This window comes from Anas acuta, chromosome 2 (genome assembly GCF_963932015.1).
Source record: "Anas acuta chromosome 2, bAnaAcu1.1, whole genome shotgun sequence".
Taxonomy (NCBI): Eukaryota; Metazoa; Chordata; class Aves; order Anseriformes; family Anatidae; genus Anas; species Anas acuta.
Genome location: NC_088980.1, coordinates 148,863,664 through 148,889,555, shown reverse-complemented (window position 1 = coordinate 148,889,555; position 25,892 = coordinate 148,863,664). Strand labels below are relative to the sequence as shown.

Below are 25,892 nucleotides of genomic sequence, written 5' to 3'. Positions count from 1 at the left end.
CTTACTCTGAGGTTTTATCTTGGCATGAGACTACTGGAATTGCAGTATCAAAAAATATTTGTAGATGGAATAAGTAGTTTTATGCAAAGAAATGAGACCCAGAGTTAGAATCCTATCCAATTTTATCTTCAGAAGTACACTTACAGGCCAGTTATATGTCACTTAAAGTTTAAGGAGCTGCAGCTTGGCATAGGGCTACTGAATTGGTATGGTACTTGGTAGCTGTTACAGCTTTCAAATCTAAGGAGGTAATTCAAGAAGATGATCTTCACTGGGAACTGAGTAGATAGAATATATCTTGGAGATGCTTACCGAGGCAGAACTGATCCACGTGTGAAATACCTAGATAGAAACACAAAGTAGAATATTGCAAATCAATTACGTCAAGTCCTAGAATAGGTTCATTCCATTACTTAATTGTGTAAAGCTACAGAAATTTTGGATTACAGTTCTCATTCGTCTTCTAATTTATAGTGGAGTTTTAAGCTTCACTCCTGCACCCCAGCTCTCTGCTTTAAAGTCTTGATTTAATGCATTATCTGTTTATATTTCGGACAAGGAAGATTAATTTGAAGACACGTATGTATACAAAATATGTCTACAGTTACTATTTTTCCTTCAAAAGACTGATCTTGCTCCTTAAGTAACATTTGTAATCTAAGGATGGAGATCTCCATGACAGTGCACTTTTTTTTTATTGGACTAACCCCTTAGTTCCTTAAATTTTCCACATCATATTGCTGTTCTACATGTTGCAGAATGCTATGGTCAATTTTTTATGAAGAAATACTATTTAAGAAGTAAATATTAAGACTTCAGAAATTGTCAACAGTAAAATGTAGGGTGCCTGCTATTTTTAGAAATGGGAAACAAAAGCTCACCCTCTTTCTAGAAGAAGGAAATCTTATATGAGTTAATGTAGTCATACATGGATTTAGAAGTCTAAATTCAGTGCCATTGGGACTGTCACTAAATCTGAAAAACCAAATTCTGTTGGTCACAATGTATGGTTATGCTTGCACTGCATTTTGGGGAAAAGTATATTCTTAGTTTATTTCCATTTGTTAAAAGGTTAAATGAGGAATTATTTCAGATTACATTTGGATTTCTTTCCACCATACAAAACCCTTTCTTGAACTTCCACTAAATATTTTGTTTTTCAATTCTACAGATCCAACGTGGCTATCAACCAATCTGGGCATTTTAACCTGCATAGAGTGTTCTGGAATACACAGAGAAATGGGTGTCCATATTTCTCGAATCCAGTCTTTGGAATTAGACAAATTAGGAACGTCTGAACTCTTGGTAAGTTTCTTTTTTTTTTTTTTTTTTTTGTGTGAGTTCGCAAAGTTACTATTCACTTAAAGCAAATTTTGCCAAGCATAAGTTTCTGTTAAGTCTGAGCATTTTTCCAGAACTTCCAGATTAGTGTACCAGCATTGTTCCAGTGTTCATGCTGCTAGTTTTTCATTGTTTTTGTATCTGAGGCAGTTCATCCAGAAATACAAATAATTAGCTGTGGCTGAGAAGTCTGTTTTACAAAAAAAAATCCTGATTCACACCTGATTTTAATTGCTTTCCATTTTAACGTAAGTACTGTGCTTTAATTTTGCAACTTTTTGTGTTCTACCTTTTGTTAATAGTGTGGAAAGTGCATATTACTAGTCCAGGTTTTAGCTTTCTGTTATTTTAAAAAAAAAAAAAAAAAAAAAAGACAACAAAAACCTTTTTTTTTTTTTCTTTTTATTGCAGCTGGCCAAGAATGTAGGAAATAATAGTTTTAATGATATTATGGAAGGGAATTTACCTAGTCCTTCACCTAAACCGAGTCCATCAAGTGATATGTAAGTTTTGAATCTCAAATTCTTCAATATTAATTTTACCATGGAATATATATGTGCTTATAAAATGTCTTAAGCAATTAAAAAAAAAAAAAAAAAGCTAGAGGCTAAAAAAAAAAAAAACTTATAAAAAGCTAGAAGCTAGACTACGATGGCAGAAAACTTATTTTTTAATTCCATCTGTGGCATTTCTTAAAAGTTAGTCTTCTGCTAGCTAGTCGCATTTTAGCTACTTGAGCTTCCCTATAGAAAACTGTAAGTTTGGACTTCTATAGAGCATGCTACTGAATCTTGAATGTTTTTCAGTTTTGTAGTACAACCTCAAATGGTAATGCCCTTGGACTACGCTGACACTAGTTTCAGTACTGTCTTGAGGTTGTGACACGCTTTCTCTTCCTTTCCCTGGTGTAGGAGTTGAACAGAGAGCATAACAGATGTGGTTTTGCCAGAAGACCTTTTCATCTGTTAGGCTGTTCTGTAGCTGCTTTCGTGTTTTTTTTTCTTTGAGCCTGTTTTTTATGCTTGTATTTTTAATATGTAGGTGTGTTTCCATGAGAAATCACGTTTTAGGCTTTGTTTTTATCTTTGATATTAGTTACCAGAGTGAGAGTAACTTTCATATTTAGCAAGAATGCAGGATACAATTGAACAAATACGTTATTTCAGGGTTGTTTACAAGAAAAGCATATGTTACAGTAATAAAGAAGTCTTCATCTGCTAGAAACTCTGAAGGGAGGAGGAAAACTGAGTTAGGCAAGGTGATTTAAAATTTAAATTGTTGACCCGTTTTTCTAAAAATTTCTAAACCAAGCTCTATTTTCACACCCCACAGGACTGCACGTAAAGAATTTATCACTGCTAAATATGTAGATCATAAGTTCTCTAGGAAGACTTGTGCATCTTCAGCAGCTAAACTGAGTGAATTACTTGAGGCTGTCAAATCCAGGGATTTACTTGCACTAATTCAAGTCTATGCAGAGGGGGTAGAGCTAATGGAGCCACTGTTAGAGCCTGGACAGGTAAGCTTATCAGGTAAACAAAGCTGAGTATTTTAAGTAAAGTATATCTGTAAAATGTCCGGTACTGGAGGCTGCTGCCTATTTTGCTAAGAGAAAAAATGGATGAAAATGTTTTTCTGGCTTTCCTTAATGTGATGCCCTTGGGGGGGGGGACAATAGAAGACTGTGTGTGTTGCCAGCAGTTAGTCTGAAGGAGTGTGAGATGCAATAGTACTGTGATACACTATTGTAGGTACAGCTTTAGTATGTTGAAAAGCAGGGTTCTGCAGTATGTTCCTTTTAGGAAAAGGACCAGACAGAGAGGGTTTGGCTTATTACTAACCCAGAGTCAGCTGATGCCACAGGCAGTATCACATCTGCATTTGAAGTAGCTGCTGAAGGAATACATTACTGGCTGTATACAGGTCTCTGTGTATTCTATAGGAGGAAGCAATAAATTTGATGCCTGCACAGCTTGTAATTAAATATTTACAAAAGTATAATTCTTTCAGCCAGGAAAAGGCTTTTTTTTTTTTTAATTTATTTAATATAGTTCTGAATACTTAACAGTTCCTGCTGAAGTCAGTAATGGTTTCTCTGAAAATCAGTCCCGTTTCACTTCAAGTATCCATGTAGAAATGTTACTCTAGAGCAGCATAACTTGATTTTATAGAGGTTGTAGAGGTTATATAGGATGCTGTGCAACCACTTGATCAGCCAATTTTTTTCCCATTACTTTTAAACTCAATACAGAGAGATCTCAGAACATTCTCAGCAAGTTCTGTGAAAGCAGCTAACTTGGCAAAGGTCAGAGCACCTGCTGGTATTGAGAGTTTAAGTTCAGTATAGCCCCAGCACTGGAGATACCACAGGATGCTTGTTATGGAAACACTTTCGGATGCTTTTAGTTACTAGCAAGTTAAATAGTTAAAGGATTTGGGGGATTTTTTTATCCATCATTATCCACCCAAAGGGAGGACTGGTTACGACCAAGCTATGATCTCAGAAAAAGTGATGCCATTTCCTTTGAAGCATGCAGTGTCTGTTTTTGAGATATTTCTGGATATTTTTCTGTAGAATGACTTACTGTAAAAAAGTGACATATATTTTAGGTCTGATATAAGTTTTGCAGGGGAAAAAAAAAAAATGCAAAAATCTAACTTTTATTTGCATGTGTTTAGGAGCCAGGTGAAACAGCACTTCATTTAGCAGTCCGGACTGCTGACCAAACCTCTCTCCATCTGGTTGACTTCCTTGTACAAAACTGGTATGGATTGCACATTTTGATTAAATTATGAAAAATGTAGGCGTTCAAAGCCATCCTTGCAATGCTTTGGATGGTGTTTATCACTTAAAATTATTATCCTTTGATATCTTTCAAAAAAGCTTAATTTAATACCTTTGAGCTGACTTTTGTGTTCCTAGTCAGTAGAGGGGGAGGAAAGAAGAGTAGAATAAAAACAGAAGGAACTTTCTGGTTTAATCTTAATTTCATTTACGTAGAGCAAAAAGAGAATTGATTTAGAACATATGAAAATGAATAGTTCAGATAAAGTATGGATGACAAGTTTCTAAATACAGGACAAACACAAGGAAACAGAGTGGAAAACAAGGATCTTTATCAGAAAATGATGAATAGAAGTTAGAACACCTCTTTCAAAGTAAATCTAGTAGTTCATCAACTGTGTTAAGTTAAAGGAGTTGGTAATTGCTTGCTGTGTCAGATAGTGGCTCTTGCAGAAAGGTGAGAGATAGGACAGTCAGGGAAAACCTAAAAGATTCATCACAGCATGCTTGAGCTAGGGGCTGGGTGTTTGATTTCAGGAATGATTTATTTCCCCTTGAGCACAGGAAATCATACCTGCTATTTGAAATGCAGTGAGTGAATATTTTTTCCTTCCCTTCCATAGTTCATGGACCACTGCATTTAGGCAGCGTTAGGGAGGAAGTTTGGTCCTCCAGTAACAGCAGACTCAGAGTCCTTGTTCCTGGCATCATCTCTGGCACTGTGCGGATTAGCTCTGTAACCTTCAAGTCACTTGAACTTTATTCTACCACTACTTGTTTAAGTTAAATGGAATATTGACTATTATAAAGTGTTATTTAAACAAATAAAAAACTAAGCAACTGATATTCGCTAGCCATTTGGGTCCATACTTTAATAGTTGTATTAGAAGCCAAGTTATGATTTTGAGTATTATTGAAGAATTTATTTTGGATTATTTTTAAAATTTTTTATAATTTGAATGTTATTTGTGTAACTTTATAGTTTCTTTGGGTAACTATCATTTCATATGTGCTTCTGTCAGCATTCTGTATTTTTGTCTGAATCTCAAATGTAAGAGGACTTTTACACCATATGGGCTCAGCATTTTGCCTGCTCTTCCTGTTCAATATGGGTAATACTGAGTGGGGGAATAGTTGTCATCTCCTGAGCTTTTCATTTTTATAAATGTGTATTATATTGATCCAAATATATGTTAATAAGTTTTTTGGATAACCTTTGTTTTAGAAGTTGAAAACTGAAGGAAGAACACTATTAAAAAACCCTGTGAAGGCCTTTGCACAGCTTGTCTTTCCCTAACTGTGTACCCTTATGAACATCTGTAGATTCTCAGTCATTTTCAACTGCAGCTCAGGAATTTCCAGCAATATGCTTTGAGCCATAATTCTTAATAGTCTTGGAGTAATATTTAATTGAAAAATATTCATTTCTCCTTTACTTCTAATTCATATTCACCCAATAAAGTATTTAAGTGAAATCATAACTATTTTATTATTTATAGAGATGCTAGATCTGAAATGAATTGCATGTACTGTACTTTTTCTTATTATTTTTTTTTTCCATTTGTTATTAGTGGAAACCTGGATAAGCAAACAGCATTGGGTAATACGGTTCTACACTACTGCAGTATATATAACAAGCCTGAGTGTTTGAAATTGCTTTTGAGGGGGAAACCAACTATTGATGTAGGTAAGTGCATTATTTAATACTAGAAAACAGTGATTTCCTAAAAATTCCTTTAAATTTTCAACCACTTTTATTTATGTCCCACTGTATTTTGAGCTTTTTTTATTAAAACAAACAAACAAAAAACCTCCTCTGTTTTAAAGATGAAGATTTTCCCACCAACAAGCCTAAAGAAATCATTCAGTTAAGAAATTGAACTTAGTCTTCAAAGATTAGCGACAAGAAATTTCTAATATGAGATACTAATTGATAATCCCTAGTTTTTCTTTGTTATTCTGACACATTGTGAATACTCTGGATTCTAGGTTTGTTGTTTGTATCATAAAAATCATCTAGTACTTGTATGTTAAGGAGCTTCAAATGGCTGTTCACGTTAATTCCACTCCAGATGCACATGGGCTTTGTGTACACAACAGTTAATTCTGTTTTTAATGTTAATATCACTTGGCACTTTGGCTTCACCCAGCATTCCCAAGCCACTACAGCAGCTGATCAGAGAAGGGATTAGGTCTCTCAGCTGCCTTTCTTCTTCCTCTATTTGCTGTCTTTGTGTGCAAGATACAACACTTTCTGTACCTGTATCAGTCCATTTTTCATCATGTCTTAGCAGAAGCTTTCACAAGAAATGGAATCTCTGTAAACTTTTGCTCACTCTTAATATAATCAATTTGCTACATGCTCCCCATCCCTGCTGTAGCTGGAGGGTAGGAATGTATTTTGAATCTAGCTTGTTAGGTTCAGGAGCCGTGTCATCATCTCTCTATAAAACTTGTGTGTTGTGTCAGTTCTTGCTGTAGGAAGGAAGCTTTCTAAAGAGTTAGCACAAGATGAAGAGCATGAACTTCTATTTTTCGCTTTTTCATCTTTGATATCATTTTCCTCCACTGGCCAGTCTACAAACTGTTTTAAAGTTAAGTTCATAGCTCTATGGCAGAAATCTTTGCTTTTTAGTACACCCTTAAAATACGATATGATTCTAAAACTGTGTCAAAGAACTTGATATGACCTTTTTTAGCATGTATGTCCCTAATTAATAAAATGGGGAAACTAACTGAACAAGCTTAAGTGTGTATATTGGTCATTCTGGTCACTCTCTCCTAAGCAGAAATCAGAAGTGTCCATACCTTTCTGGGGTCCCCAATCCTTGAACAATCAAGTAGGAACACCACATTTTCTTGTATCTTGAAGCACAGGTTTATTCTTAATGTCTGAAAGTTTAGAATTTATGTAGTCTCTTAACCTATATGTGTTAAGAAATACTGTGTTTTCATACTTAGGTATGCTAAACCTCTTGATCCATCTCAGATCGTTCAGTAAGGAGCCCTCTCTTCCTCCAGGGATCTTAATTCTTTATTATATATTATATTATATATAATTATTTATTTTATATATATGTGTGTATATACATATACACACATATATATATTATATTATATTATAATTTTTATATTTTATATATATTTTAAAATTTTTATAAAACCTCCTTGAATGCATAGTTATTGAATGTGGCCTTTCGAGCTGACTGCTTTTCATTTTCTAGAATTAATGATTGGCATTCTATGTATAACATAACACATATAGATGTATTTACCTACGAGGCCTCAGTTTGATTGTTTCCAGTGCTCAGTCACCAAAATCACCTTTCTGCCAGGAGTTATTCTAAAATGTAAAAGATTTTACAGTCTTCATAAATATAAAATAGCTAGAAAGTTTGTGAATATCAACTTAGAATAAAACTTCTGTCTGCAAATTCAGGCTTCATACCGCTTTGTGTTAATCACTTTGAGTAAAATGTGCTTGGATCAACATAGGCATTTTTATTTTTATTTTAGAAGTTCTCTCTTTTGAGCTATCTTACTCTGCTTGCTTTTCCTACTTAGTCATTTCAAGCTCCACTCAACTCCCTTGCCAGTAAAACTCACTTGAATAAATTTCTGTATATTCTCTGTTAAGATGGTTAGGAGGGATTTGGGAACTGTCCCAGCAGATGCTGCTGTTCAGAAAGAACCTGATGATACGTGAAATGCATGAACAATTAAAGTGGAGTCTTAGATCTGCAGCTGCTGTAGAGTAAATAGATGCTCTGAAAACTTTTAGAAGTTACTCTGCTAAGAATAGCGAAACTTGATGAATCGATTCTTTAGACTTCTCAAATAATTGCTCTTTCTTATTGTTGATTTTGCAGTAAACCAAGCTGGAGAGACAGCTCTAGATACGGCAAAAAGACTGAAAGCTGTCCAATGTGAGGAACTGGTAAGAATGGGGTGGGTGGGGGTAAAGTTCACTTTTTTTAAGGATGTGATCTGCTTCAGATATACCTTTCACTGTATTTCAAACTTCTTTCCCAGCTGGCTATGCTGTGATCTGAAGGCCCTACCACAGAATATTTTTTTTATTTTTTTTTAACTTTGCAATGTAACAATCATTTTCTTTTTAACAGTTTTGGTAAAAACTTACTTCTACTGGAAATACTTAATTATTTGAGGAAGTAAGTGTTAGATTTAAAAGATGTTTCCCAGGTGTTCTTCTGAAGCAGTTAGCCAGGAATAAGGTTTCTAGATCAGAGCAACAAGCTTGTTTGTTCTTAGCCTTCTAATGTGCTCCAGACTAGCATGCATTTAGCAGGCAAGTGAATTTAAGTATTATTAAGGGATTTAAAAGCTTAAGTACTGTGGAAATGTCACATAGAAGACAAAGCCAGAAGAATTTGCAAAACGGTAGGCTGCTTACTAGTATTTCTCAGCCCTTTTCTGCCTCATTTTGACAATCCAGAGAGGATATTTATTTGTTCTCTGCAGCTAGTGAACTTAATACCTCTCATTTGACAATGAAAGGCTCTTGTCATGTATTAGTTGTTACACAATCAAGAGAGCTTGTCCTTCACAATTCACAATCTTTTCTTTTTTTATATACGCAAGTCCGCATTTTCTTGTGGTTTATCAGGTGATACTCTTGCTGACATCTCAAGTACTCCCATGTCTGCTGTAAGCAGTTTCCAGTGTTTTGAGTGTTCCAGCAGCTGAAAAACAGGTCTGCTCTACAACATCCAGTTGGAATGGATTTTTTTTCTTTGCAATGTATACTTAAGAAAGTAATATCTGCCATTAAAGTGAAGTAGCTGATTGTATTAAAGAAGAAACACAAAAAAAATGGATTTTATCAGTGAATTTATCTAGCAAATAATTGCATTGATTATTGTAATTGAAATTCTGCAAATACCTCAGTCTGTTATAGTCAGTGTAAATGCTCTGCTTCTTTTAATTATTTCCATATCTTCCATTCTTGAAGAGCAAAATTATCAGCATTTTTCTCAGAAATAACAATGAGATGAGGGTAGGAGTGAAACAGAAATAAGTGAGCATCTTGTTTGCCACAGGCAAAAACAAAAGATGAAATATGAAATATCTAAATGCTTGCAAAATAATAGATCTACTGAGCTAATTTCTGTTGCTTGGAGTCTTAACTGTGTAATTACATTAAATTTCAACTAAATTAGTTACTTACTGATAATTACTAATACTTGCATAAGAGATTGTAAATACGTTCTCTTGCAAATTTTGTTTAGAAAAGATCTTGTTTGGCTACAGCCTCTCCTGAATCAGTTAGTACCAAGCACTGCAAGCTGTATGCTTGCGGCCCAGAAGGCCAAACTTTCCTGGGCTGCATCACCAGAGGGGTGGCCAGCAGGCTTGAGGGAGGGGATTGTCCCCCTCTGCTCTTGTGAGGCCCAACTTGGAGCCCTGCATCCAGGTTTGGGACTCCCAGCCCAAGAAGGACGTGGGGCTGTTAGAGCAGGCCCAGAGGAGGGCCACGAAGATGATCAGGGGCTGGAGCACCTCTCCTATGGAGACAGGCTGAAAGAACCGGGGCTGTTCAGCCTGGAGAAGAGAAGGTGCTGGGAGGACCTCATTGCAGCTTTTCAGTACCTAAAGGGGGATCATAAAAAAGACACTGAGCAACTTTTTGCTCAGCCAGGTAATGAGGAATGGTTTTAAACTAGAAGAGGGGAGATTTAGATTAGAGATTAAGAGGAAATTTACTCAGAAAGAGGAAATTTACTCAGAGGGCGGTGAGGCACTGGCACAGGTTGCCCACAGAAGCTGTGGATGCCCCATCCCCTGGAAGTGTTCAACGCCAGGCTGGATGGGGCTTTGGGCAACCTGATCTAGTGGGTGGCATCCCTGCCCATGGCAGGGGTTTGGAGCTAGATGGTCTTTAAGGTCCCTTCCAGCACAAGCTCTTCTATGATTCTAAGTAGCCTACATTTCAAAGCATGTGAAGGAATAAATAATGACGGGAAATCAATGAATTTACTTCAGAAGATTTATATCCTCAGAATAACCATGAACTGCATTTTTTTTTCCTGATCACTGAAGTAGTAGTAGATTTTTAAAGAATGTGAATACATTGTTTGGACTGGCAAAGTAGAGGAATTGGCCTGATCCCAGTGAGGAGAAGGTAAAGAACATCTGAATACTTAAATGAGGATAGGTACCTTCACTGTGATTCCAACACAAGGACTGTGAGTTTGGAGGGTAGTAGTTTTAGGTACAAGACTTCATAAACAGTTTTTGCCCTTCTGTTTTGGAAAGGAAGTCTCCAGATGCATACTGCTTTTATGCATGTATGTTTTCTCCATACCATCTTTTCAAATGCTGGTCAAACATTACATCTTCTACACATATTTATAAAATCCTCCTTTTTTTTTTTTTTTTGGATTTTAGCAGTTCTTCAGTACCTCAAATAAATGGAGGAGGTTTGTATGATTGCCTTGATTGAAATTTTCTTTGTAGTGTCTCTGAAATGTTAAAACTAAATATTTCCATTAATTGCTTGCTATTACAAAGCTAACTTCATTGACACTGAAGGAAGAGCAAGTATTCTAATATGAATTACTTTTTCAGCTTTCTCAAGCCAAGGCAGGAAAGCTAAACCCACATGTCCACGTAGAGTATGAATGGAATCTTCGGCAGGAAGAAATTGATGAAAGTGACGATGACTTAGATGATAAGGTAAACATGAGTTACTGATATGGCTTTGCAAAAAGCTGATAGTGTTTCCATTCGGTGGAAATGAGTGAAAACTTGATACCCGTTTTAACTTTTTTTTTTCCTTACAGATACTGTGGGGGCTGTGGAGAGAAGTTAGTTTTAAGGTCTGCTTAAAGACTGCCAGAGTGCTTTTTAAATGCACTTTGTCAACCTAATTACTTTAGGCTTGAGGTTCAGAAGTTTTGCTTTGACAAGACATACAAGAGAATACAAATCAATAAACATAGATTACTTTGTGGTCACTATTCCCTTCAGAATTCTGGGTTTTACATTTTTAGCTGAAGGAAATCCACATCTTGCATACTTACTTTTTCCATAAGTTAACAAAAAAACCCTAATTGTTGAATCAGTAACTTAATGTGTTTTTTCAAAAACTGTGCTGTGCATTTTATTCCTGATTTAAAAAGAAGTAATGAAAAGACAGAACTTGAGGGCATAGGATAATTGCCATCTGAGAAGATGTCAAAACTTAGCTTCATTGTCCTACTTTAGCAAGTGAGTTAATTACTCTGTGCTCTGTTTCTGTAGTAAATGGGAATACACCTCTCATATTTTACATGGGTGCTGTAGAAAGAAATTTCACAGATAATAAAGTTAAACGCATTTGGGACTGAAAAATTCAGAAACCCAAATAATTTACATATCCTCAAGGACAGTAGAGAACAAAACGATCATCTGTGCAAGGATCCTCAGGAGGATGACTAATGCTATACTGGAGGTAATAAACCTGCCTGAACCAGAGCTAGAATGAGGCAGATTGTGTAGCTCTGTTTGCAGCTGTTAAGAACAGTTATATACACTTGAAAGATGAGCTGTACTACTGAATATATTGCTAGTTCAGTAAACAAATCTCATGTGTCAGGAATGGTTATTTAATTTTAAATATGTATTAACGGGTGTTGTTGATCTTTGTGGTTAAGTGTCTGGTCTGAGTAAGGTGCTATTTGAACTAACAATTACTCTTACAATCTGAAAACTACTAGGTTTTTATTAGTGTATTATTTAGTACATTATATATTTACTGCTTTAATAATAAATCTGTGTATAGATTTGTTGATTCTACAATCTTTATCACTTACAGAGGAAAGGATCTTCTAGGTTTGATCCTGAGAAAGAAAGGAACATGAGGTTATTTGTACAATAAAGTTATGCTCATGTCCGCTAGAATATGTTCTGTTCTATTCTTTCCTGAACATATGAACTATATCTAGTATTTAGACACCTGTATAATATATTTGTCTTTCTATTTGCAGCCTAGTCCTATAAAAAAAGAAAGATCTCCAAGACCCCAAAGTTTTTGTCACTCTTCAAGTATTTCCCCCCAAGACAAAATGACTCTTCCTGGATTTAGCACTCCTAGAGACAAACAGAGACTCTCCTATGGAGCTTTTACCAATCAGATTTTTGCTTCTACAAGCACAGATTCACCCACTTCTCCAACTGCAGATGCTCCTCCTCTTCCTCCCAGAAATGCTGGCAAAGGTAAGTCTGTCCTGAAACTGTTTGCAAGCAGTAATTTTTCCACAGCTGTCCTTCCTTTAATCAAATGCATTACAATTTTTAAAGATGTAGCATAGTTCTCTTATTATGTTGATGTTTTAATATGATTCAATGCATGTTCTCAAAATCAAAGGGGCACTTTGTGATGGATGGACTCATTCATCTTTCATTCATTCATGTATGTTGTAATAATAAAATAATGATTTGCTAAATAGAAGTTGATTCATTTTATGTAGAAATTATTCTTATTTTTTGAAGAAACACTTTAAACCAGTTTTATTCACAAGAATGTGGGTCTCTTAGAAAAAGGTTGCTGTTTTGTAGTGCTATAGGATGATGCCTCTGGCAGAGGCTATAGGATGATGCCTCTGGCAGAGGGCAAGGTGGTTTTGTAGAATTACCCATAAGGAGTATTTGTGCTACAGGTTGTTTTTGCAATCTTCATTCAGTCAAAATGAGTGAGTTACTTTTTCTCCTGTGATTAATAATAGTGACATTTTTGGTAGTGCTTAAAAGGAAAGAGAACTTACTTTCACATGAGACTTAGTCTTGCAGTTGTGGTTCTGTAGTGTAGATAGTGGTTCTGTAACATACCTATCTTTCTAAGGAAGGAATTCTTCACTTAGAGGGCGGTGAGGTACTGGCACAGGCTGCCCAGAGAAGCTGTGGGTGCCCCATCCCTGGAGGTGTTCAAGGCCAGGGAGGATGGGGCTTTGGGCAACCTGGTCTGGTGGGAGGTGTCCCTGCCCACAGAAAAGGGGGATTAGTACTGGGTGATCTTTAAGGTCCTTTCCAACCCAAACCATTCTATGATTCTATCTGTAAATAAGTATTAATTTTGAAGTTAGAGGAAATATAACAGGTGTTGTTCCATAATTTATGCAAATCTAGCTTTAGAGAAAAAAATCATCTTTTTATTTTTCTTAGTTTAGAAATAACTGAATTGTGCTTCTGTAGTAGACTTGTTAGAGAGAAGTGGTTGTTATGAAGGCTTCAACATAGTTTAAGGCTTGAGTGGTAGTGCCTCTTTTGTTAGCACTGCTGTAAATTCATATTCCTTTTCTTACCTTGTAGTCAACTTTGTTCTCAGAAATAATGGTGAAAAGCTCTCAGAAAAGTGAAGGAGTAAAATGGACAGAACAGAGTTGTTTGACATCAAATGTCAGTTTTTATACAATTCAGATGCTGGACTTAAGAACTACTGTTCCACCATCAGTCTTTGTCATGTACTGGCAACTTCAGAATCCCTTGGCTCTGCTTTTTATACAGGCTTGTTTTCCATTAAAAGGCAAAGCAATTTTGCCAGGGCATACATACTTTTTTCACATCAGATTTCAGAATCTGAACTTCTTTGTATCAGTTTCATTTGGGGACTCATTTGTACTGCTTGTGACTTCACTGTGTTGAGCTTACTGTGGGCATTACAAGTTTATAACCTTTCCCCTCCCTCCCACCCCACTTTTTTTTTTTTATATTCTCTGTCTAATGACTGCTACTGAGTGTCCATTGCCAGACACAGGATATTGGCATAGCTGTTCCTTCAGTCTGACCCAGAATAACTTCTTTTTGTGTGTGTGTGTCATTATAAAAGTTACAAGAGTTGGAATCCTGACTAATTGTCAATCCCGTTTCCTTCAGAAGGTTAAGGAGCTCATTTTGCATCTGTCTGTACTTAGTATATGTATTTAGCATGTTGTCAGCTTCAAGGGATTATAAAGAACATAATTTCTTTAGCATTATAGCTCTAAAATGGATGTATTCAGAAAATTGTCTTTTTTCCAGGAAGGTGAATATTTGCCTGCATATTTCATTCCAAGTATATAATCAAGTTTCAGAAATAAGTATTTTCCTAGGTGTTTCTGCAAACTGTTTGCCAGATGAGTTTATCAACACAACCATGAAACTAAAAATAAAATCAAATGAAAAAATTACAATTTGAATTCTTTTGTGTTTTCATGTCTTGGAATATACACAAGAAATCCTTATTCATATTGCAGCAATATAATATGATATTATCACAAAGTAGAGCCCCATTGCCTTCTAATGATAATAGTGATGTTAAATACTACATCCAAGTGGAAAGTGCCAGATTCACTTTCTGAGGGATGGATTAGATGGAACTATTGTTAAGTTAAAGTCACTGGACTTCTCTGCTTCAGATATGTCAGAATTTCAGGCTGTGAGTAATGTTTTTTGGGGGTTGGTTTCCATTGAATAACATCATAAAGTATCTAATCATTGTTTAGAAATATTCATTATATGCCTAAATCTGCACTGTCTGTGTAGGAATAATTTAATTACAGGAATAACTTAAAGACTCAAAAGGACAGGGGAACAAAATGGTAAATACAAAGAACATTCATCTGTGTGGAAGAGTTATTCTAGTGGTATCGTTGCACCTTATCTACCCCCACGACCAAAAACACACACTTCCCCGAACACATCACTTACAAGAGAAAAAAATCAGAGTATCTCTGCTTCATAAGACACTGACACATCTTAATTGTGTCAGACTGTTTCAAAATTTTGTTTCTATAGGGAAAAAATAGTCCTTCAAAATTTAATCTGATGGGTTTTTGATGTAGTAACAGTGTATCCCTTACATCAAAGTTAAGTATACAAGTTTGATTATCAAATCTGGTTTTGTTAGGTAGGTGAAATAAATCTTTTCTTATTTGATTAAGAAAACCTTATTGTATTTTACCATATAGAATATAAATTTAAACTTACCTTCTGTCCCCACATGTAAACTGCTACTTGTTCCTGTTCTGCTGCAAGGCCCCAACAGATACCATGGGACACTGCTAGGGCATGGAGACAGTCTGTAGGGGGTGGTTAATAGCTGGAGAGATCCCTGTTTTAGAAGGAGACATTTTGAAAGTTTTATAATGTCTTATATCCTTTGGGATATACAGATGATAAATCTGTCCAGAACATGTTTTGTATTTAAACAAAACCACCTCCCTTTAGCCTTCTGTAAGCTGGCTTCATTTGCCAGTGAAGTTCATTGGTAGGAAGGTTCCATGGTGTTTGATGAGATATCACAGCAGAGTGGAAGCCATCGAGTCTGAACTCTGTGTTGGGGAAAGAAAGTGAGTTTAAAGCAATTTATGTAATGCACACCACTCTTACCCATGTTTTTTAGTGGATATGATGTCTAAAAAATAGCTTGATTCATCACTAAAACAGTATGGATGGAAGTAAACTTGTTGGAGTATGTGTATACTTTTTTAAAAGTTTATCCACAAATCATTGTAATGTAAGTCCAGATTTTCTAGTTTGATAACTCTTAAAAAACAAACAAACAAAAAAAAAACAACTGCTGGAGCCAAGATTATTTGTCTTCAGGTTTATTTACATTCACAAAGCAGCGAGACAGAATGATTGTTTTCACTGCTCCTTAGGCATTTGCTGTCAGTGTTGAAGTGAAGGCTCCTGCAGCACAGCAGATGTGCCTGCCTCTCAGCTGTACCTGTGCGAAGGAGGATGAGTGAGCCTTAACTGATAACGAATATTGGCTAAGCCAATGTATTCTACACTAAAGCAGCTTGTTTATGGATATATCTTACTTTTCACGTTTTCTGCTATGGATTTAATTAATCTTAAGAGAATAAAGAATGCAGAATGAGTACGGTAGCTGCATAAACCACCATGGTTATGCCTTTTCCAGTAGTCGGTTTAACCTTATTCAGGTTCAACTTAGTTGTCTTGACAGTCGTCTGTGATCAGTAACTGTTTGAAAATCATATTTTTCATTAAACTTTCCAGCTTATGTCTGCATTATGTCTTTAAGTAGGTGCATGAATCAGCACAATAGCTAAATAAACACTTGCAGAAGCTTTATTGAAAATCCAAAGCGAGGGCAACAATGCTGGTTTTGTAGAAAGGTTAGAAAACCTAAGCCAGGTTTCCTTAATTTTAAATGAAAGTTAATTGGTCTTCAGTGGTCCTCCCTGTTTCTCTCATGTGCATTGAATATGGAGGTCAGGGATCAATTTAACGTCAGGAAATTTGGATCTTAAAATTTGCAGGCTTTGAAGCATTTACACTCTCTTGCAGGTCTAATAGTAGGTACATGAAACCAGAGGACACCTCTGTGGTTCCAGATACCATGTCAGATAATCTGCTGCTTTTCTTGATCAGACTCCATTTCTAAACAAATTAACTCAGTAGTGACTTCTACAAGTTGCCTGACTGCATTGCTCGTAAGATTAGAAGTCTCCTGAAGCCCAGTAGATTACTTCATGTATCAACATTATTGTTTACCTTCAGTGATTTTTCTTTGTTGTCTGTATCGAGGTGCTGCTGCCTGGAGAGACATCATACAAGTCTCTGTTTTTGTTTTGTTAGACTAAGCAAATCTAACAGCTCTTTTGTTTTCTAATAGAGTATTTTTATTTTGCTATGATTCAAGTTGTTTGTTCATCATACTAGCCCTTCTCTATACCTTTTAGTTTCAATAAACCTTCTGGATTACAAGGGACTGGGAAGTGTAATGACAGTGTTTTTTTTTTCCAGAATTTTAACATTGTCCATTACATTGTTATATTTAAATATATATAAATATATAAATATATATATATTCTTAAATAATCTTACTTCAGCCTTTGAGGTCATTCAGTTTCGTCTGTTTCTTTTGAATGCTGTCAAGATTCTACAGTTCTCTTGCATATAAAGACTTAACCAAAAGTTACTACAACACATTTACAAAATATATATATATATATATATATATATATATAAAAGTCAAATAATAGTTATCCCAGTCTAATTTTGCATTTTTTAGTACCATAATAAAAAGGGTTGGCTAACTGACATGTGTTGCTTTTCTTCTAGTTATATTTGTGCAGCAACCCAAACTGCATATTTGTTTAATGTAAATTTTGACACTTTTTTTTAAACAGGATGGGTTCTAGCATTGTTTTTTCAGGTGCTAATATTGAATCAGTTTGTATTCCTAGCTTTCTTGTTTGTATTGACTGATCAATTTATTTAATTATGGTCTAAAGTAAGACAAAATGAAGAAGGCTTTTAGTTATATCTATGCAAAAAGTGTCAATCATTAGAACTTGAAAAATAAAAACACCAACATTTGTTAATGAAAATGCAATTTTTAATATAAACTTACCTTCCTTTTCAGTACCCGTTCTACCATTAACTGGAATACTGGTTCTTCCATCTCTCTCATTAAGTGGTAAAAAAAAAAAAAAAAAATGCATAGAAATGTGAGGTTTTTACACTATAAACCCACCATTTCTTGAGTGGATGGTAACAGCTTTGCATGTTTTCACCACTACACGAATAGATAATATACTAACGGCACAAAAGCTGAAGCGCAGTGCACTATTAATTGCAGACTTCTTTCCAGTTATTTCCTGTAGTATAATATTTAAGATTATAAGGTCTGTTCACACGTGAATCTGGTTCTTGTAACGGATGAAAGTCATAAAAGTTGCCAATAGCTTGTACTTCGTTCTGAAAGCAACTGCCCAGCTCACTGAAGGGGAGAGCCCGGTGGAAACAAAATTAAAGGTTAAGAGGGTTCTTTAGTTTTTTGGCCTTTGAGAGGCAGATGTTTTTTGTGAAACGTGAAATTCACAATGATGTGTGAAAACATCGTTATGATGACTGCGGAGAAGAAATGGTTGGCCTGGTTAGAATCACAAAATATCTTTGATCTAGAAAAGCAACTGCTCTGATTATTACTTACATAAGGCTAATTTTAAAAAATAACTTTTTTTTTTTGAGATTTTCTTTATGTAATATGAAATACTTTATAATTTTACAAACAGTACAGTATCAGATCTCTATTATTCCATCAGCTGTTTCCCCAAACTGATTTAGATCTTAGAACTTTTCCCATGTCTGCTTTATGCAAAACATCATGTGACTTTATACCTTTTTCTGAAAAGACGTTTGAAGATTTCCTTTGTTTACTGTTCATTTGAAAGTAAGTGGTGTTTCAAACATCTGATCATTATGATCTGATCATCTGATCAGTGTATGAATTCGAAGTTATTATTTACTCACCTGTGAAATTAATATAGGAACATAGGCCAGGAGTCTGAAGAGATGTCCTGTTTTTAATAGCTTAACACCTTTTCCTGTAATTGCTGTATACCGTGTGAACTCTTTAAAGCAACCAGAGGAGGGGGTTTTTAAACTTTGATGTTTGGCGACATCTTACTAATGCAAAGAGTAAAATACTTCTTCATAAACATAGTGAAAGAGTTCTTAATCCTACTAAATGTTATGGTTACAGTGAAAAATTCTTCGTTTTGTTGGCAACAAGTACAAAGTTTCTTTCAATTCTGAAGGTTTTTATTGTAACAGATAAATGTGCAATACTACCTCAGTGCATTTCCTGCGCTTTTTCTCTCTCTTTAAGCAAAGTTTGCACGGTTTGTGGTTTGCAGCAGGGACGGGGAGGACTAGCATTGCGCGGTGAGGCTGTAGTGTAGTTCCCAGCATAGGACACCAGGTGGTGGCATGCTAGAATGGATGAATTGCCAGCCAGGGCCACTTGCAGACATTTTGAAAGTATGTAACTGCTTGTCAAATTTCAGTACAGTACTTTTATTTTATTTATTTATGTGAGAAACATTTAAATGCATGCTTTAAATTAGTTTGAATTCTTAAATAACTTAAGGTCACAGAAAAAAAAATGAAAAGAGCATACAAATTGGAGAGCAGTCTTACGAATTTGCATTTACATTTGCTGCTTCTGTTAATTATTTTGTGAACTTGGGAGTATATTAAATAGAGAAGAAAAACTGAAAAATGTATAATTTGATTCAAAAGAGTAAGTAATAAAAAGTCAGGCCCAAAATACCTGCTGGGGTTTTGGGTGAGAGATTCTGCTGAGCAGTGAAAGGCCTTCACTCTGGAACAGAAGAGATTGGATCGTTAGGGGCAGTCTTGTTAACGTTTTATTTGAGGTTAAGAAGAAAGAGGAAGGTCACCAGCTGAAAATACTTGGCAAACGTGCACATGTTTATGGGGTAATTGAAGCTACTTTTCTCAATGTTCAGTATTTCAGCTAATGAAGAATAATGTTTGCTAAAATTCACTGATTTTAATACTTTTATGGTACATATTTGGGAAGGAATGCAGACTTCAGTATTTTTCTGTTTGCCTATAGAGATCAGGCAAATCTTTTTAAAGATGCAAATCCAGTTCTGTGTGCAGGTAAAGGCTATGTGCTGATGGAAAAAAAAAAAAAAAAGTCTTGTCTCAAATGCTGTTCAGATAAGCTGTGTTTTCAGAAATAAGCTGATTTTATAGTGCTACAAAACATGCAATGACAGACACGAAATTTCAGATATAAATAAACTTGGCTTTTAAGGCTGTCTGGTCAGTCTTCTGCATTTATCCACAGTCTGTGATAACAAAGCTCTCTTACATGCAGAATTTACTGCAAGATCATGACTGCAGGGAAGTGTTATTAGTTGAGAAGATTAAAAAAAACAAATGAACTTTAAGCTAATCTAAAGTAATGTAGAACTAAATTAGATAAGTGTCACAAATAATTTGTTTTGGCAGTAATGATGGCTGACTTGAGCAGTTGTCCCCTCGCTGCATGCTTGTGCCCTGTGCTGCCTGCTTCCTTCAGTTTCTTGTTGAAGACATTTTGAAGGTGAATGGTGAAGTTAAATAGGGAAAACTCTTGTCTTCCCCTGGGGTTACTTTTTCTTTTAAGTAGTATCTGTTCCTGTGTCATGTAGAACACGCTGTATTGATTAATAGTTGTGCCAACATTGATTTGGGGGACATACAGGGTTTAGGTGACTGTGTAAGGTCCTACAAGCAAATTTAACTATCTAATCTCAACCTGATCAAAAGGTCTTTCTGAAATATATTTATATATATGCAGCATACAACAATTTTCATTGCTATAAGAATGTGTTTAAGAAATAAAAAAAATGGGAAAAAAATTGGTTTATTTCAAAATACAAAGCAAAGAAAATTTGAAGATACATTTCTCTACCCTTCCTCCCCCCTCCACTTTCTTAGAGAGTTGGTATGTCATGCCCTAGAGAAAGGAGGTAAAAAAACAACAACAACAACAACAAAATAGTCACATAATTGAACATCTAGGATGCTATTTTGTTCCGGTATGAGTAAATAGTAAGTGAAACCCCAATTGCTAAATGTTACTTAATTTTAAGATCTTTTTTAAACGATACCTGAAATTAGAAATCCTGGAGCGATTAATCCTGTATTTTCAAACATAAGTATGCGTGTTGTTTTATTGTCAAGTTGCTTATCTCCCCACAGCTAACCTGGTTACAAATGCAGTGAATGTGTCGTTGAATCCAAACGGTGTTTTGGCATGGCTCGTCTTTTGATTTTAGTCCTTTGCTGCACTTCACTGTGGTCTGACTGTGATTTTTTTTTTTTCGGTGCTGCTTTGCTGTTTATGCACATGTATTTGTAAGAAGGTTGTTTGTTATCTTGCAGGCCCTCCTTCAACCCTCCCTCTAAGCACTCAAACCTCTAGTGGCAGCTCCACTCTTTCCAAGAAGAGACCACCTCCCCCACCCCCAGGACACAAAAGAACCCTCTCTGACCCACCAAGCCCACTACCTCATGGACCCCAGAATAAGGGCCCAATTCCTTGGGGTGAGTTTTGAACTGCAAAACAAAAAGGGCAGGGGAAAAGCCTTTATGCTGGATGATATATGATCTTTGGTTTCTTTCACCTGGTGCTTGCTTTCCGATGATTGCAGCTTGATGTAATGTCAGCTCAGATAAATCAACAGTTCTGTCTTTGGGCACTGTAGCTTCCAGGCTTCTGTATCTGAGTCTCACTTGAGAAAAATTGAAAATATTCCACGCTTCCCTGGGGCCCAGCTCGGTCTCCTCTGCTGCCTCCCTCTCTCTACCCTTAGCTTCCCAGGCTGCTTCACCCCATCCCTCTCATCTGCTGCATCTTCTCTGCATCTGTTCACTCACCCCTGCTGCTGCCCTGACCAGCCAATTGGTCTGGGTGGATCTCAATTTGGGGGCAAATGCCCCCCGGTGGGTCTGTGCAGTTCACCTGATTCCCAGAACAGCTCGTGGCCTGGGGCTCTGTGCCAAGTCTCTCCTGTACAGTGTTCATACCTACCTGGTGGGATGTGTTGTCTTATGTTTTCAGGTTTTGTGATGTTGTCTGTATGCAAACACGGATAGGTTTGCATCCTTCTACCAGCAGAAGTTATACAGAAACAGCACTTTTCTTTTTTTTTTTTTAACAGGATACCTTTCTGACACAGGCTTTTTAGAAATTAATTTCCATTCTACTCAAATTCTTCCTCTTTGCAATAAATGTTTCTCTATGCCGTCAACTTCTCCCTGTAGCTATCAATCTTAAGACTATGTAATTTTCTGTAATTTTAGTGATCCTGTCAGGATTTCCATAAATGCATAGATTTTTGAGCTGGAATCTAATATTTCCATAAGGGGGTCATCCATACACTACTTGTATCTTAGGAGTGTCCTCTTTCTATTTGCATGTAAACACAAAATTAATATCATAAATGCATAAAAGCACTTTTTCTTCCCCCAGCAAAGTGAGTTACATGTGTTAAATCCTGTAGTGCTCACATGTAGAATATTATCTGACTTAATCTAGGATTTAATATGAAGTGAAATATGGAGTCCAATGAAAGATGAAGCGTTTTTCTCAAGGAGTACAAAATGGCAATCTTTTTGATTATCTACTTTTTCAGACATCTGGGATAAGGAAAAATGTTTCCTACAGTAGTCCTTTACTATTTCAGAGGTAGTAAAGACATTGGAAGAGCTTGGACTTCAAAGATTTTTTTTTGTTTAAAGTCCAAATCAACTCCTAGAATACCAGACACTAGAGTATTACATAATGTAACACTACCAGAATGAAAGGTGTGGTGGGAGCCAATGCTAAGTTAGTGACAACTTTTCTTTAAAAATACCGGGTAACCATTGAAGGAAACCAAAATACAGGAAGGTGCAAGTGTGGAGTTAGGCTTTTTTGTAGTGGAACATAGCTTCTTCTGTCTTTCTGCCTATGCTACGTAGACTAAACTTCAGTGGATAGAAGAGGGGCATTTTCTCCTCCTTTTCTTAGCTGAGAACTGCACAAAACTTGTTTCAAAGTCCATTTGGATTTGAAGCAAGTATTAAGTTTTGCGTTTATAAAAGAGGAAGGCCCTTGTAGATACGAGCCTTTGTGGCTTTGGTGTAAGAATGTTGTAAGATGCTCACTGCTTTCCCTTTCAGAAGCTCCTTTTCTGTGTTGCTATATTTCTTGTAATTTTGAATTTCAGCTTTTGTCAAGTCTGTGCATTAGCTGAGGCTTCAAGCAGAACAATCCTTAGCTTATGTCTAAGCAAATTAAGTTACAATTCACATATGTTCTAGAAATGTCTTTTTGATGATGCTGGATTTCCATAGCAACCATGAGATATTTTTGTTTTCCATAGGATCTATATGTGAAAGGCTTAGTTTGTTTTTAGTCTTAAAAATGTTTTGTACTTCTCCTTTCTTTTTTTCTTTAATATAAACAAAAACTTTTAGGGAGGCTCAGCCTTCTCTGTTTCATTTAGACCTCAATGCACTAAGAATGCTATCTAGCAAGGTATGTCATTCTTTTGCATAGGAAGTGTTGTGCATTCTCGGATCATTAAATGCCATTTTAGTCAATTTTGTCTCTGAAATAGATGTAATGTTTTTGAAGTTGGCTTTAAGGCTGTTGAGATATGCTGTAACATAAGGGAGAAGGGGGAACAAAAAAGGCACTAAAACAAAGTAGTTGGATAATGATTAATGAAAGAAAAGCTTTCTGTTGAAGGAGCTGAGAAGCATGTGGGTTTGGATTTTACTACATTTTGATATAATTGAATATACCCAGGATCTTGTTTTTACCATGAGTTAACGTTCAATTTATGGTGATATTATGGTAACAAGGCTTAAAGAATAGCCTTTGATTTAATGACTCTGTACAATAAAATACCAATCCTTAGAAAGTTGATACTTTGTGAATAAAATCAAATTTGTGTTGATTTTTATAACGGTTTGCCTTATAATTCAAAATGTAAACATCTGCCATAAATATATTTGGATACTGGCCTGCAGTATCTCCTTTTCAGAGAAAATTGAAACACAGTATTCAAAACAAATGCCTTACAGCATCAACTCAGCAATGTAATTCAGTCTTCCCTTGACAGCAGATGTGAGCTAGCAGTGAATTCTGAAATGTGCTATATGAAAGGTCAGATTGGATTATTGAGGTCCCTGTAGCTTTTTCAGTTACTAAATTGTTAGCAAAGAATGATCTTTAAAATCTTCAGGCATTGTATAGAGCATACTTGAAAGACTGTGGACTTTGCTTTAAGTTGCACCCTCTGCTGATCGTATTTCAGTTATCCTAATGTTCATTTTTGTAATTGTTTTTTTTCGCCTCAGGTAATGATTTGGGCCCACCTTCAACTAAGGCTGCAAATAAGTTTGAGGGGATGTCTCAGCAGTCAAGGTAAACATCTCTATATAAAAGGGAAGATGAAAATTTATCTAAATATAACTACTCTGTGAATTAGGAAAAAAAAAAAAGTCTTTTGTATGAAGTAAAATCCTAGCTGGTTCTTCATTAGTTTTCTGCATGCATTACTGCCATACAAATACTTTGGCTTCATCGAGCCTCCTACGCTTCATTCGTGGCTGCCCATACACAATTCACCCTTTGAACAGGATGGACAGAATGACTTGTACCAGAATATCTGCCTGTTGCTCCTACAGAAGCGAGGCCTGAGCTAGGGAATGTTGCCTCGGATCACAGTCCAGCGGGACAAAAGTTTAATTTCCACGTCTCCTGACATTTCATGTTATCTGCTTTAATGTGAGGTCTCATACCCGTAGCTGTGGAAAAACAAAACATTTCACAGTGTCACTCTTGATATAGATAGACATAGAAGTTAGCTCTATAGCAGAGAGGGATCGTCTCGGTCCTCTCTTGACTCTCTTCCTTTCTGCCAGGTTTATGTGCTGACACACAAGTCTGTAGGAACACAAACCATTCATCTGGCCACTAGTTAAGCGTCTTTTTCAATAGCTGGGCTAGTAAGGAGAGCCACGTAGCCCTGTCACTGTTTGTTACTTCATCTGTGTTGCAATTCCAGAGTCCTTAGGTTCAAAGCATAGTAGTGGTAACAAACACGTGCCTCAAGCAGGATGATGGAGTCCTTCTCTGGCCACAGATGTGTGTGGTCAGGGCATGGAGGTGGATGTGTAACATCATGCACGTCACAGGAGATGTGCAGATGGAGCTTGTGGACATGCTCAGTGTGAGATCTGCCTTGCCTGGACAGACTGTGTTTGTGTTCTTGGTAGCACAGCAGACTTGCCATATTTGCTGAATCCATCTAAGTGTCATTTGGAATTCGAAGAAAAAGTGGTGATGTTCTGCATCACAAGGAGCTGGTGCCATATTTGATATGTGTAAGGTGACGGTAAAAGTGTGAGATATGTGCTTGATGGTATTAGTCAAAGGCCTGGGTAATTACATGTTGAAGATTGAGTTTGGCTCTTACAGTTTTATGTCATGATGTATTTTAGCTTTTAAAGCCAGGAAATTAAGCTTTAGTGTTCCATTGTGCTCATTTTCAAAAGTTACCTTCAGAAACAAGGAGTACTGGGATCAAGGTTGCTGATGCAGCAGAAGACTCTGCTTTGTTAAATGTGTACTGACGAGCTTGTCACTCCCCTCCCTTGTTTGAGTAATTACTCTGAAATTATACTGATTTTTATTTATTGATCAAATTTTTTCATGCCTTGAGTCTCTTTTGTAATGTTTTTTTTGGGTAAGGAAATTTGAATCAACCTAAATATATCATGAAGAAGCAGAGCTAGCTATAACTTCATCATCTATGCTTAAAGAGCCTCTAAATGAGAAGCAATGAAGTTACCCTAGCAAAACGTTCAGAAGGCTGGAGTCCAAAGGCACAAACCTCGTCAGAATTGTAACTTCATTAAAGCAGAACAACCTGTCAGATTATTTTCCCTTTTATGGCAGGGTTTAGCTGGTGCCAAGCCTGCTGGTAGTTTAGGATTAAATTGAGTTAAGGAAGCAAGTATTTTATAAGATTGCTTGTTTGAGGAAACAGGTGTCACTGTTGTGTTTGGATCAGGGGCGAAACATTTTCAACAAATAGCTTATTTCCTTAAAGATCAGAGTTCATTTTAATGCATTGTTTGTTTTAAAACAAATAAAAAAGTAGGTCTTCTGGGGAGCCTCTTCCTAATTGAGTATAGAAAGCAAAAGGAATCACAACCATTTATTTATACATACTTGTAACTGATATTTGCAAAGCCTCGTAGGGTTCAGTGTCCTAAGACAGTGTAGTATGTCTCAAGGAGAGCTACCTGTGACATCGGTAGACCTGGCTGCTGACAGCAAGTTATGAAAGTATAATTCAGTGCCTGTGATTGATGTGTAAATTGACGACACGAAAAATGAAAATTCCAATCTGCTAGTCAAGATGTGGTGGTCTTATAAACATCATCTTTGTGTTTC

The 25,892-nt window shown here is 36.2% G+C and overlaps 1 protein-coding gene across 7 annotated transcripts in view; it reads left to right on the top strand.

Annotated features, from left to right (window-relative positions):
• Nucleotides 1-25,892, top strand: part of ASAP1 (ArfGAP with SH3 domain, ankyrin repeat and PH domain 1) — a 167,322-nt gene that overhangs the window by 128,979 nt on the left and 12,451 nt on the right. For 5 of the 7 annotated variants that reach the window (XM_068672657.1, XM_068672656.1, XM_068672661.1 and 2 more), the window contains 11 exons: nucleotides 1,172-1,305; nucleotides 1,753-1,844; nucleotides 2,674-2,860; nucleotides 4,021-4,106; nucleotides 5,698-5,813; nucleotides 7,996-8,063; nucleotides 10,715-10,822; nucleotides 12,115-12,343; nucleotides 17,502-17,555; nucleotides 20,822-20,983; nucleotides 23,789-23,855. In XM_068672657.1, the coding sequence (XP_068528758.1) occupies nucleotides 1,172-1,305; nucleotides 1,753-1,844; nucleotides 2,674-2,860; nucleotides 4,021-4,106; nucleotides 5,698-5,813; nucleotides 7,996-8,063; nucleotides 10,715-10,822; nucleotides 12,115-12,343; nucleotides 17,502-17,555; nucleotides 20,822-20,983; nucleotides 23,789-23,855 (1,303 nt within the window). The remainder of the gene's footprint in view (nucleotides 1-1,171; nucleotides 1,306-1,752; nucleotides 1,845-2,673; nucleotides 2,861-4,020; nucleotides 4,107-5,697; nucleotides 5,814-7,995; nucleotides 8,064-10,714; nucleotides 10,823-12,114; nucleotides 12,344-17,501; nucleotides 17,556-20,821; nucleotides 20,984-23,788; nucleotides 23,856-25,892) is intronic. The other 2 variants (XM_068672658.1, XM_068672662.1) reach the window with 2 other exon arrangements.